The following is a 13,659-nucleotide window of genomic DNA, read 5'->3' on the forward strand; positions in this document are numbered from 1 at the left end:
TGCTACACTTTAACAAGGATGTGGTAAAGCTTGAGAGAGTCCAGAGAAGACTCAGAGTCAGAGACTCGTGCAGCAAGCCATACGAGGAAAGGCTAAGAGATCTGGGACTCTTCAGCCTGAAAAAGAAAAGGCTGAGAGGGGACTTGGTAGCAGCTTACTGCTACATCAGAGGTGTACATCAAGGGCTCAGTGTAACTAGGAGTAATGGTCACAAGCTCCTGGAAGACCATTTCAGGCTTAATATTAGGAAAAACTACTTCACAGCTAGGGTGTCCGGAAGAGGAAGTGTGGGAGACTGGTGATGTGATAAAAGACGCCCCATCCATTGAGGCAGGTCTAGCCCCACCAGCCCATGTTTACATTCATTCTTATCAAAAGGAGAGATTAAAGGAAATGCTGAACCCAATGTTCACAAAGGAAATTATGCTCTGAAGCTACAGGCTGGACTCTTCCAAGCCTGTGCCTGGATCCACAGAACAACAAACATATCCTCCAGCATCTGTGTAAAAGGCATTTTCCATAGGGAACTTTGGCCTTGAATACTCCCAGAGGATATTTGTGGGAGAAGCTTCACTTTCCTGCAAAGGGGTGGGAAAGCAGCCAACTCCCCCCTGCCAGTGCTCCACTTATGTGTGTGCCCTTGGTACTGTGCTGGTTCCAACACTGACAATGCTTCTGGTTTTATTGAAAGTCTCAAAATGTTTGATGCTTTTTTAATGTTCTAGAGTGATGCAATCGTGGGAGAATTTCAGGTTTCAGTTAGAAGAAAAAGTCACTTTCTACCTCATGAGGGTGAGGAGGAAGCTTGGAAAACAACATGCCAGAAGGTCAAAACCTGAAGGCAATGAAAACAAATGCATCACTGGTTTTCAAGCCAGATCTCCTGACTTTTGGGCCTAACTTATGGCTCTTTGGTGTTGGTGCTGGCTAGGGTCTCTTTTTCTAACACAGACAGATAAGAGATAGATCAGACTGCTCAAAGCTGAGCAACCTAATTTTTAGGGAACTTTAGAGCCAGATACAAACTTTGTCACTTTGCTGTGGGTCAGAACAAACTCTAGAGCATGACAAGTCAGTGGCTGGATAAGACTGGCTCAACCATGTTAGGCTCATATCCAACTCCGAGCCAGTTGAGCATGAGTGACTGTAACAGGGAACCTACAGCTCCTGCTACTGAGACAGAGAAAACAGAGGCAAGCTGTGCTTAGGCTAGCTGTAAAAGAAGAGCTAGCTATAGTGTGATAGGCAGCCAGAGCCTTTTAAATAAGAAGTGTCTATTGCTGTATAATAGGAGAGTAACTGGGGGAACCTTTTCCATATGAGCTGCAGTTCTCTTAAAAAATCACAATCATCTTTAATCTGCTAATGGCAAGAGCTAAGCATTTCCAGTTTTAAATTGAAGCTTGGTTCTGGGCATCACAGTACATTTTAGCCACAGCAGATGTTCTAGATTGATAGAACACAGATGCACAAGCAGGTCTAAGGAGGTGATCCTCCCCCTCAATGCAACATTGGTCAGGCCGCAGCTGGAGTACTGCGTCCAGTTCTGGGCACCGCACTTCAAGAGGGATGTGGCCAGCATTGAGAGGGTTACAGGACCTGAATCTGTTCAGCCTCCACAAGAGAAGGCTGAGAGGGGATCTGGTAGCCATCTCTAAACTTATCAGGGGGGACCAGTGGAGAATGGGAGAGGCCCTGTTCCCCTGAGTACTACCTGGAGTAACTAGGAACAATGACCACAAGTTGATTGAGAGCAGGTTCAGGCTGGACATCAGGAAGCTCTACTTCACAGTCAGGGTGGCTAGGATCTGGAACCAAACTTCCAAGGGAAGTGGTGCTGGCTCCTACCCTGGGGGTCTTCAAAAGGATAAGCACCTAGTGGAGTCATTTGATCCCAGTACTCTTTCCTGCCATGGCAGGGGTTCAGACTTGATGATCTGCTTAGGTCCCTTCTGACCCTACCAACTATGAAACAATGAAATAAGAGCAGTACTAGCTCTGCTGCTCTAGGCCATCCTGCAGGCAGTCCAGGAGGGTTACATGACTGGAAGAGGCAGGGCTCTGGGGCATATAAGCCAAGGCCAGAACCAGAGCGAAGCATCTGCCCCTGGAGGCTGAAGGAGAAAGAGCTCTGCAGGAAGATGCCTGCTGTTTTGAAAAACTGAGTGAGATTCTGCTGTGCTGCGGGGCTGCAAGTAGAGGGCTAAGGGCTGGTAGGGAGTGAAACCAGTATGGAGAGCGATTTCCCTAGAGAGCCAGCAGGCTTAGAGAATTAAGTTGCAGCTAGTGTACTTGCTTATGTGTCATGTTTGAGTTTCATAACCAGTGGTTTAGGTGGGACTAAAAAAGGGTGAGCAGGGGTCTCAGTGGTGCCTGAGGGGCATGTGGCTATCTGGAGCTCTGCCAGAGGGTAAGGGCTTGATAGTGGCAAAAGAGAGAGAAAAGCCTGGGAGAAGCAAAGCAATTCTCAAGGACCTGCAGGCCAGAAAGGGGCAGAGCTTGGGTCAAGGCCAAAGAGACCATCCAGAGCAGTGGGGGCAGACGCTGGGAAAGCCAAGGCGCCAACAAGGGAGTGGAGGCCTAAGGCAGCCTGGTGATGTGTGGCAGGGTGTCCACATAAGTGATAACTAGAAACACCTGTGAGGCATGAATACAGCTGTAGGGGAGGTCTGGATGCTCTGATTAGCCCTTAAGGTTATAAGTAGCAACACTAACATTCATGAGAGATCTTGCTTGGGGAGCCTTGGGGCAGCCTCCTTTTCTAAAGACATAACAACATCAAAGTGTGGCAGACAAACTGAAGGGGAGATTACCCAAAGGAGGCAGAGAGGACAAGGGCTGAGATGGTACTCTAGGGGCATTATGGCCACACCAGGGATAGAGTGGTGCTGGGGAAAATGACCATCCAAATATGACTCAACATAGGCTATGTGGGGACTTAACTTCACCCTCCCCAAATACAACACTCCTCTGGTTGAACAAGGCTCATACAAGGAGTATTCAGTTTCTGCTAGATTGTGTTGCTTAATGAATAGATCTGACCATTGCTTCACTTTCCAGAGAGACCATTCTTGCTCTTGAGTGTGAACAATAAGCTGTAACATTAAAATCCTTCCCCCAACCACATCCTCTACTCCTTCTCCCCATCTCCCCCCTCCCCCAGCCTTCACTGTTAAGCTTATGAAATGATACAGACCTCAGCTCCTAGACTGGGTAGGCATTGAAGAGGTTTCAAACTTTCTGGGCAATTCCCTCCCTGCCTCACTCTGAAAGCCGCATGAACCATCTCTCTGTTGCCTAGGTGAAAATAAATTACTCACAGCATCATTTCTTTGTTTGCCCAACACAAGAAGGACTTAACACTTTTTCTGAGAATGGCACAGGAGAGGAAGTGGGTTTATGTTCTTTAGGCCCTGTGTAGCAGACAGCTGCAGAATGAAGAATGAGAACAAGACGGTTCATGATTCAAGGCATTTATTGGAGAAAATGGGACTCTCGAGAGACCTGAACAGGCAAGCTCTGAGGCTAGTGAGGCTCCTGCAGGCCTCCAAAGTCTCACTATGGTCCTAGCAACAGGCACTATAAGCAGTACACTAGGGGTTGGCTCCTAACTTGCCATCTTCACTAGCTGGTACCCTGCTGCTGAACTCTCTCTGCAAAGTGCATTTGTTTCAGTGTTGTGGAGTATGGAGGGCACCGACTGTAAAACTGAGATCTGAAGTGGCTCATGTACAGCTAAAATCAGACCAGGAGGTAACAGGGCCTTGAGGACCAAAAGGAGTGGAAAGCAGAAAGCACTACTCACAGGCCTGGAGGACCACAAAGATGCTCTCTGAGTCACTGGGTCTTTCTGATACTCCTTAGGTTGGAGACCTCAATGTTCAGTACATCTCCTAGACCCAGAGAAAGCCTCTTCTAGAGCAGCATCCAGCTGAGGCCTGGCACACTAACTCAGATGAACAAGAAGCTGCCTGTCCTACTTGGAACTGGGGACTCTCTGAAGCCTTGTGTGCTCTGTACACTGGGAGATCTTGGAGGAGGAATATGGTTCAGGAAGACTGCAGTTGGGTGCTGCAACTATGGCTGAATGTTCAGGTCTCCTATTTTCTTTGCAGCATCAGCCACGAGGTCACAAGCTTTCTTGTGCTTCTGCCAATGCTGCACTTGGCACTCCCTACAGAGAGGAATGGGACAGAGAAAGATTTTAGAAAGGAATAGAGTGGGGACTAGATCCAGGGTTTGGTAAGGGCTCTGGAGGCCTTTCACTCTAGCCTAGTAGTTCAAATTAGGGCCGGCTAGTGCCAAAAAAAAATTACAGTACCATCTCCCTGTGACTTGGCCCACATGAAACAGGGGGTCTGCTATAATGCCCATATCTACAAAGCAGCTGACATTCATTTGTCTCCTTGCTAGCCTCAGGCATTAAGGGCAAAGAGACTTCAGGTATATGGGGAATGGGGCAATCCATGAATGCTTTGTTGTAGCTTTTATCATTGATAACACAGAGGATGCTGAGCAGTCACCAGCACTATACACAATCAGCATAAAATGCACTAGTCTCTTTATGAGAAGAATGAGAGAGCTCCTGGAGAGGCTTCTTGCTTGTCATGCCAACAAACCCACAGGAGATTCAGTGGGACTCAGTGTGGTACACTGAGAGCTGAGCAGACAGACCAGCAATGTTGACTGGGAGTTTAGGGGTTATGAATTTCTACACTAACTGGATACCTGTTGACTCTCATGCAGCCCATGTGCCAGAGTAAATACATCAAGTACTGAAACTACCATTATGGCAGCAGAAACTGCAAGAGCCAACATCATTCTGCTACCTAACAGTGAGCCCTGCCTGCCTCAGAGAAAGGACTGAGTCACATTGTGGGCATGTCCTGATCCCCCTGTACAGTTCTAATCCAGCTGCTCTCAAGGGATAGGCTGGAAACCCAGCTAAGCCCTGAAGGCAGCCAGGAGCCCTGACAAATCAAACGCTGCATGGGGGCTTTACCGTTTGCAGTACCACTCGTTCCGGCAGCGAGAGCAGCGCTTTGCTGCCTCAGAGCCACACATCCCACATTTGGGTTTCTCAGGGACGAGAGCCTCCATCACATCCAGGTTGTACGTCTGCGCCCATCTAGTTTAGAACAGAAAGCAAAGGAAGTGCCCAGACTCATTCACTGAACTAAGGAAGGGATAGGCTATATCTATCCTGAAAGCAGCCCCTGGCATAGAATGGAGGCTGCAAGACTTACATTACTACAGACCATCCCAGACCAGGCTAATGTTACAGGATCTCAATCTTGCTGATATGAGAGACTTATCCTAGTTGCTTGTTTGTGTGAGGCAGCCCCTTGCTAACAGGGCTGATGGCCATGCTGGGCCTCTTGCACTGGAGAGCCTTGTGAAAGGAGGACTTGAACAGGCTTCTGTGGAGCAAAAAGCTCAGTGCATCTGAGCACTCTGGGATGAAGGCTTTACCTGCATGCCTGCTGTTTCAGCTCTTCTTCAGAGGGGCTGAACATGTGCTTTACTTGGTGCTTGGCAATTGCCTGCCATTTCCCTGAGTTCTCTTTGATGATGCGGTCCCATATGATAGGAACCTGTTGGGATAGCAGAAGGGGGGGGAGGGGAAAGGAAGTCACATACAGGTGTTATAAACTGTAATAAAAGCCAGGGGACAGATCTGTGTATGTGCATAGGGATGAACAAACTTAATGACAGCTCTATGTGCACACATACACAGAGAAGATGAAGAAAGATGGCAGATCCCTGGAAGCAACATCAGTATGCTCCTGAGAAGAACCCTGTCCTTCTCTCCACTTAGGAGGCCACAGCGCCTCCCTGCCAGCTGCATGACACTGCTCTACTAACATCCCCTCTTCTGGGAGACACTTTGCTGCCCATGACCTGCTCAACCTTCCCACTTTTGTTTCCTTAAATCCTCCTGATTTCCACACCAATGCCCATAGCAGTACCACTTCCCTCTTTCTGATGGAGAAAGAGAAGATTCCTTCAGCCAGCAGAGGCAATTAGCATTAAGCAAAACCAGGCTACATCTCCCTCCAGGTGCTGGCCCTGCAGCCTTAATGATAGGGAGCATGAGATCATTACCGGAGCTTGAAATAGTGCCCTAGTCAGTACCATAAAGTGCTCTCACCAAGCTTGGGAGAAAGAGGCCCAGCCAGGGGCTTGAACTCAGCAGTCCAGAGCCTCCAGCCTGATTTAGTTTTTCCCCTGAAGCCAGAACTTTTTCCACTCATCATTTTTCTGAACAGACATGGGCAGGGGAGGGCCGTCTCCATGTGAAAGAGTAAAAACTAGCCAAGAACAGCTTGAGCTCCAGAGGGAAAGCTGCTGCCTCAAAAATGGAGCTGCCGTCTCCACACAGTAAAAATAGCTGTGCAGAGATGGAGAGAAGAGGGCTCTTCTGTGAGCGCAACAAGTGGAAAGAGCTCTTTTCATCATGGCTTGGCTCAGTGACAGTGGTGAGTTCATTGCTTGCTGGGGAGAACTTGCATCCAGCATGTGAGTGCAGCTGGCTCCACTCAACCCACTTGGGAGGCTGAATCCCTCTTACAGGCAGGTTAGAAATGCAAACTTAAAAGAAGATTGATGAGGCTAAAACTGAAGCACATTTAAAGGCCAAATACAAACCCTCCAGAGTGATGGCTGCCAACATCACTGGCTTGCTGTGATCAGTCCAGATATGGGAGTTAATCCACAGCTACCTCCACTCCATCACTGACAAAATTGTCATCTCCTGTTCCTTTGCTTGCTGAACTTCCCAGTCCCAGCCTTCTGGACTGTAGCCCATGTTTAGTAATGCTTCTGTTTTTTCTCCCATACCAAGAAGTATGACCAGCACACTTCAACCTCATCCAACTCACCTGTGACCAATTCAGGGTCTAGGTCAGATCCACCTTCATTGTGAAAGCTCTAGCCCTGATCAGATTTGCAATGTCTCTCTCCCATTAAGCAGTAGTCTTCTCTGACCCTTTGCACATAGTTACCAGTACAGGTACAAGAGCCTTCATTTCTGCAGCTCCTGCCATCTGGGGGTGTCAGCTGTGCCAGCTCTGTTCAAGTTCATTCTGAACAAACCTATCGTATCTTGGCACATAATTTTGGGTTTCCTTCCCCTCCCCCCAGATATTATTTAAGTGTTCTTTCAAAGTAACTGAGAACACGTTTCTTTGCAGGATCTGTATAAACTCTTAATGTATGCGTCACAAAACCAGCAACCACATCCCTTGAGAACCCTCAGTTCCTCAGACTTTGCAGAGACTGGTTTGGCTCATATCTTTACTGCAAATGCCCACATAGTTGGATCACTTGAGTGGTACAACTATTCTGGTCTTCTCCCTTTGAGCAAAGAACCAAGTTTCCAAGTCTAAGGTCTGTAATAAGGGCCTCTCTGTTTGGGGCTACAGTAAATGGAAGGGAGATGAAGAGTTATAACAAATAAATTAAACAAAGAGTTAAAATTGTCAAAGCTAGCTACTGCCTCCTCTATTTAGGCACTTCATCCAGAAACTCACTGAAGCCATGGTGTTTGCTTGTAACGCAATGTTGTACCATGAACTATTGCCTGTTGCCTTGCTCCCTGCTCAGCCAGTGCTACAGTGTGAAGCAAGGAACACCCAGTCAGAGAAGAGAAAGCAGGGCACTGGGCTGTGGAGAGATTAGGAATCTGTTACTGTGGATGTGTCTGCACATCGCCTTACGGTGATGCAGCAATGTGTTATGTCACTGTACAGTACGCTACAGCGACATAGTGATCACATGGGTCTACATGTGATCACCAGCTATGTAGCTATAGCAGCGTGCCCCCCCCAGCATAGCACGCCACTACAGTGACATAGCTTGGAAATTTACCCGTACGCAGCATGCACAGTGCAGTAACAGCCCATATTGCTCCATGCTTTAGTATTTCCAAAAGGAAGTACTAAAGCATGGTGCCATAGCACTGTCATTGTACAGCAATGTGTAGACACATCTTGTATGTAAATACAAAAGGCAGGTATGAGCTGAGCCATGGAGCTATTTAATTTGGCAGTATTTGAGCACTTCACACCTATCAGGTATTTACCCTCACTACCCCTCTGAAGCTGAACAGTACTGCTATCCCCAAAGGATAGAGGTGGACTGAGGCAAAGAGTCTGAGTGACCTGTCCACACTGACACAGAAAATCAGTAATCACACAGGAACTGAACATAGACCCCACCCCTCAAGTCCTCACCCAGCCTTCTTCTTGATATTCCTATGTTGTTCCTGTGAGTTCCAGTGACTCCATTCTTCCATCTCACCATAAGTCAGACCAAGGGCAAGCTCCCCAGTTCATAGCTTCCTGCTTGGTCTGTGGGGATGGCATAGCAGAGGCCCACACCCAGACAAGGAAGCAATGACTGCTGCTGATGTGAGTTAAAAAGGAGTGCAAAATGCAGGGCCAGTGCTGGGACATGCCTTCACTTTCTTCAAGGCACCATGTCCCCCAGTGCTGTGAAAGCCCACTGAGCCTTCACTGCTGGGAGATGGGACTATGGAATGACAACATGGAGCAGAGAAGTGAGACTGGGATGGAGGAGAGGCTGGCAGTGGATACCTGCTCTAAGATGAGGTCCTTTTTGGGTGGAACAGGCTCTGTCACTGCAAGGTGGCTCAGAAATCTCTGCATCTCCACCAGATTTGGCAACTGATCAATGAGGACATCAGTCAAGAATGTACGGAGCTGAAACAGCAGGGAAAAGAGAGAGTGACTGGAATGATGTGAAGCAAAAAAACATCCACAAGACAGACTGGTTAAAAAAAAAGCTGTCAGAAAAGTGGCCCCCATGAGCACTGTCTGTAAGCAGCCTAACCCTTCTTAAAGCAACAAAGCTAATGCTCTGCACCTCACTAACCCACATGCAAAATTCTCACTAAGGAGGGAGACTGGCAGCCCCTAGTTCTCCACAGAAACTGCAGCTACAATGCAAGCTTCCCAAGCCAGATTGAAAGGGACTTGCTGTCTTCTTCGTGACCCTTTCAGGCTTTGGCCTCTCTTCCAAGATTTGTCAATAAGATGCACATTTGTGCTAATTGGTGATAGATTTGCCTCTACAACAAGGGGACTTGAGAAACCATCTTGGAACTGGTGACCTGGTGGGAACTGGTGACTTGGTATTTTACAACTTGTGATGAAGACAGCGGGTATCAGTGAAAGTTCTGCTGCTCCCTGGTCTGGCAGTGTGCTGTGCCCATGTACAGACTACAACCTGAAGTCTCATACCTTTAGGAGCTGGTTTTTATTGAAGCTATCAAAGTTGTATTTCCGCTGGCATTCTGGGCTCAGGAGGAGGTTATAGAGGGCAATCCACACCTGGCCATCCAGCTTGGTCATCTTTGCATGATCTTCAGGGGGCACCACATACCACATTCCATTCTCAAATTTCTTTAGCTTGCCTGAGAGAAACAGAGCCGCATATAGTTAAGACAGAGTGTGAGGCACAGACACTGGAGGAAAGGTGGTTCACTGGTGAGGATGTTAGCTGAGGACTTAGAAGACCTACATTTGATTCCCTGCTCTACACAGATTTCCTGTGTCACTGTGAGCAAGTTACTCAGTGTTGTACTTCAATTTCCTCCCTGTATCTTGAGGATAAAGCAGTGTCAGGTATGTTGAGTGTAAATATATTAAAGAGGTACTATGGGAAATACATTAGTAACCAAGATAAGAATAGACAGAGCTATCCCAAGGCTCTATCACCTGAGTATTCACTCAGTTAATAAACTGAAATCAGGGAACATAGGCCTTAGCCTGTCTAGGATGAAATGCAACACAGAGCAAGTGTCATTGCACTGACCTAAGTAGACATGTAGGATTCTGCCCCCTGACCCTGAGGGTTGCCTGGATGTTAAAGCCAGTCTGCCTTATATCATGGCCTTATATCAAAGCTTCCCTATGATATTTCTCAATCTGTGATGGTGAGAAGGGATTGATTTTCTGACTTTGAAACTCTGTTGAGAGGAAGAGGGAAACCCCCAATGTTTCCAGCCAGCCTCTCCTCTGCAGCAGCAGAGCTCAGCTAAATGTGTAAATGGAGCTCAGCACTTGGCAGAGTTTCCTCCTCCTTTGACTGTGGCTACTTTATAAGTTGTGATCTCTACACCCCTGCCACTCCCCATCTTCACAGACTAAGCAGACTCTGCAGAGAAGAGCAGAATTTCCCATACTACCCCCTGCCTTGCAATCTGGCAGCTGATGACCAAACATCTCCACTCAGCAAGTCTTTGACAGCTCAGCTAGATGCTCTCATTTTCTTCTGTGCTGTCCAACACAAAGATTTGGTACACCCCCTGCTGGCCGGTATGTTCTAACCTGGGGGAGCATTCCTTCTCTGACAAAGATGGGGTGCAAAAGAACTCCAGTGACAGGAAGGTGTCATGAACTCTGTAGCATAAAGTTAGTGTTCACTGGCACTAAAGTTCTTGCATGCAAAAATTCCCTAACCCAAGGATCAGTGGTGGGGGAGTGTGACAGCAGGGCATCCTAGGGGTCACTGTGCTCTCCCCTAGTGCCCCCTTACCGTGCCAAGTTGCCTAAAGGGCATCCTCCATTCTCGCCCACCACGTCTTTGATGTTATATATGTATTACAGGGAGGCTGCCTTTCCGTTCTTTTGGCCACGGTTTCCTGTTGTACACTAGCTCGTTCTATATTGGGTGTTTCTGTGCACCCCCAGCCTTATGGGCTATGCGTGGCTCCAACCACCCCTTTACCACACCCCAAGCCTCGCAGATGTAACAGACATTCTTTGGTCTTACTCGATGTCTCACTGGTACTCGGGCTCTCCGCAGCCCTGTCTTGCTCTGCGCCTCACTGGCGCTCTGGCTCTCCACAGCCTTGTCTCACTCTGCGCCCCACTGGTGGTCAGGCTCTCTGCAGCCCTGTCTCACACTATGCCCCACTGGCGCTCTGGCTTTCCACAGCCTTGCCTCGCTTGGTGCCTTAATGGGCACTCAGGGTCGACATACTCCCCCTGCTATGCCCTGTCTGGTGCTAGGGGTCAGCACACTCCCAGTGCTGCACCCTGTCTGGTGCTCGGGGTCGGCACACTCCCGATGCTGCTCTTTTCTGGCATCTGGCAGTCACCGCCCCCTCTCTGGGGTTTCCCAAGCGCTGCCCCTCTCTGGGGCCTCTCAATATGCTGCCCCCACTCTCTGGGGCCTCTCAATTTGCCGCCCCCACTCTCTGGGGCTGGGGTCCCCACTCTACTGTGAGTCCCCTATGAGGCCTCTTCCATCCCCTTATAGCCTCACCCAAGCCACCGGTTTAACAGCAAACAAAACACAAGCCCCTGGGCTATAACATAAGCTCAAGCCACCCAGCTATAACAACATTTGAGCCACCCCAAGGGTTCTCCATCTCTCACCAGTATCACGCTGCTCAGATGTTCAGGCTTCTACCCTTTGCTCACTCAAGCAGAGCTCCTTCCCCCTTAGCTGCCAGCAGGGAACTGCCCGCCTGGCCTCAGCCCTGTGTGGTTAAATGGGAGCCTAGCCCTGTCCCTTCAGGTCAGCTGACACCTGGCAGATGAGGGCTCCTACCTCCCTCTGGTTGCCCTAGCAACTGGCACCTGGGCAGCTATCTCAGCTCTACCAGTAGCAGGCACCTTAGTGCTCTGCTACAGGAAGAGAGCCCTGCAGAGTGTTTAAGGCCAGGGACACTGTGAAAGAAAAGGAACAGAAGAACTGAATAGCAGGGTCCATGAAGAAAGATAACTAGTAGCTTCTGGAGTCCGATTTAAACCTGGAAGGGATCATGGCTGTGCTCTCTATACTTACGTGCCTTTACTTGCTATTGCAGAGGCAGCAGCTCTGCCTTCATAGGCAACATTTCCCAGATTAATCATACTGGGTAGTGGCTGAAAACATGGGAACCAAGGTTGCCAACACAAGAAAATGTTTTACTAACAATTTGCAAACATTTACTGACAGCCAAACTTATTAAAAAAACATATATCAGTAAAAATGTTTCAGCAAAAACTGTAAATGTAACTCTTCAGCCAGGCTTTGCTGGGTTTGCAAATTTGAAGGGCTGGGTTCTAATTTAGGCATCTACGATGGGCCATAGTAAATAAAAGTTTGTCAGTAAAAATTTTGCAGCAAAAATTTTTTTGGGGGGTTATCAACTCTGCTTGACTGCAGCAATGATTTTAGGCTATGCTGACCTGGCACCCTCCTTCCTCACTTGTTAGGGACCCCCTACTCACTCCATACCCTGATATCCTGACCATACCCTGCACCAAAATGCTCCCCCAGCCTACTCTTTGCTAGACTTGCTTCCCTCCATCCCAGCCCAGACTCCCATAAGAAGCCTATATGTAACCCAGTAGTATTAAAGGCCACCTGGCATGCAGCAGCAGCAGTAGCACATGGCTGAGAGAATGCTCCCTGCATGGTGTTGTGTTCCCACTTGGACACCAAGTGGTGCTAATGTGCTATGTCTGTCCAAGCTTCAATCAAGATCTGGCTGCTTAATGTTTTCACTGACAGCTAATTTTTTTTACTGATTTCACTGATAGCCATTTTAGCCTGAATTTTTATGACAGTAAATTTACTGATGGTTGTCAACCTTGATGGGAACACTAATGTGTATAGCCACTGATCTGCTCCACTCTAAGAATGCCTTTAAACTGGGCTTGAAGCATGCTTATTAAGCCTCTTTGGAACTCCAGTTTGGATGGGGTCTCAGTGATGCCAGTTGTGGAGGAAAGAGGGCACTGTTTCCAAGGGAGATTAGGACTGATCAATAGGTCTTTTAAAACAGATCCTTGTGCATAACACATCCTGGTGCTCACTATAGGTAGAATTCATTAGAAAAGAGGCTCTTATTGATAAGTGTTCTAAGCTGTGTAGATAAATAGGAAATGCCAGTGTAGATATGCCAGGGAGAAAGGGTACCAAGCAATGGTCTCAGCCTGGATGTACAAGATGAGGTGAAAGGGGTTGTTAGATATACTAGGTTTGTAGTGATCTCTTTTGTTGGTCAAGATCAGGCTATGAGCTGCCAGGTTTCAATGAGAGGTATAGGGGACATATTTGAAGATGTTGTTACCACCCCACCCCTACCTCAGCAGTGCTGTATCTGTCAACTGGCCCATGTAACCCTGTGCAGGAAGTGACATCCCATACCCAAAAAGAATGGGAGGAAGATGGGCCTGGCCAGAAAGAAATCTAAGTAAAATCTGAAAAGGATTAAGACTGAGGGAACAACTTTCAGCTATTTCTCCCTATTTGGGGAACCCATTTACCCAGTGCTGTTCCAAGTAAAATGTGCAGCATCCCCACAGGTGAAAAAAAGTATAATCCATACCTGCCGTGCGGCGGCTCCATGGACAGTGCTCCAACAGCTCTACAAAGAGGCAGGGCAGGTTGTGTGTGTTCAGCATCCGTGTCAGTGCACTCAGTGGCAGGCTTCAGACAAAACCAAAAACCAGTGAAAACACCACCCCCAAAACTTTCATAGATTTTCATAGATTCATAGACATTAGGGCTGGAAGGGACCTTGAAAGATCAGAGTCCAGCCCCCCACACAAAGGGCAAGAAGTCAGCTGGGGTCATAGGATCCCAGCAAGATAAGCATCCAATTTGCTCTTGAAGGTGTTCAGTGTAGGTGCTTGAACC

At 48.0% G+C, this 13,659-nt stretch overlaps 1 protein-coding gene across 2 annotated transcripts in view; it reads right to left on the reverse strand.

Moving 5' to 3' along the window:
• Positions 1-3,868: 3,868 nt before the first annotated feature.
• Positions 3,869-13,659, reverse strand: part of ZMYND10 (zinc finger MYND-type containing 10) — a 19,101-nt gene continuing 9,310 nt past the window's right edge. Inside the window, exons 5-10 of one of the 2 annotated variants that reach the window (XM_019547453.1) lie at positions 13,349-13,449; positions 9,264-9,436; positions 8,598-8,723; positions 5,473-5,594; positions 5,003-5,128; positions 3,869-4,174 (exon numbers count right to left, since the gene is read on the reverse strand). In XM_019547453.1, coding sequence (XP_019402998.1) covers positions 4,078-4,174; positions 5,003-5,128; positions 5,473-5,594; positions 8,598-8,723; positions 9,264-9,436; positions 13,349-13,449 — 745 coding nt within the window. In that variant the 3' untranslated portion in view covers positions 3,869-4,077. The remainder of the gene's footprint in view (positions 4,175-5,002; positions 5,129-5,472; positions 5,595-8,597; positions 8,724-9,263; positions 9,437-13,348; positions 13,450-13,659) is intronic. The other variant, XM_019547454.1, reaches the window with a different exon arrangement.

This window comes from Crocodylus porosus, unplaced genomic scaffold (genome assembly GCF_001723895.1).
Source record: "Crocodylus porosus isolate Cpor-Errol unplaced genomic scaffold, CroPor_comp1, whole genome shotgun sequence".
In the NCBI taxonomy this organism is placed as follows: domain Eukaryota; kingdom Metazoa; phylum Chordata; order Crocodylia; family Crocodylidae; genus Crocodylus; species Crocodylus porosus.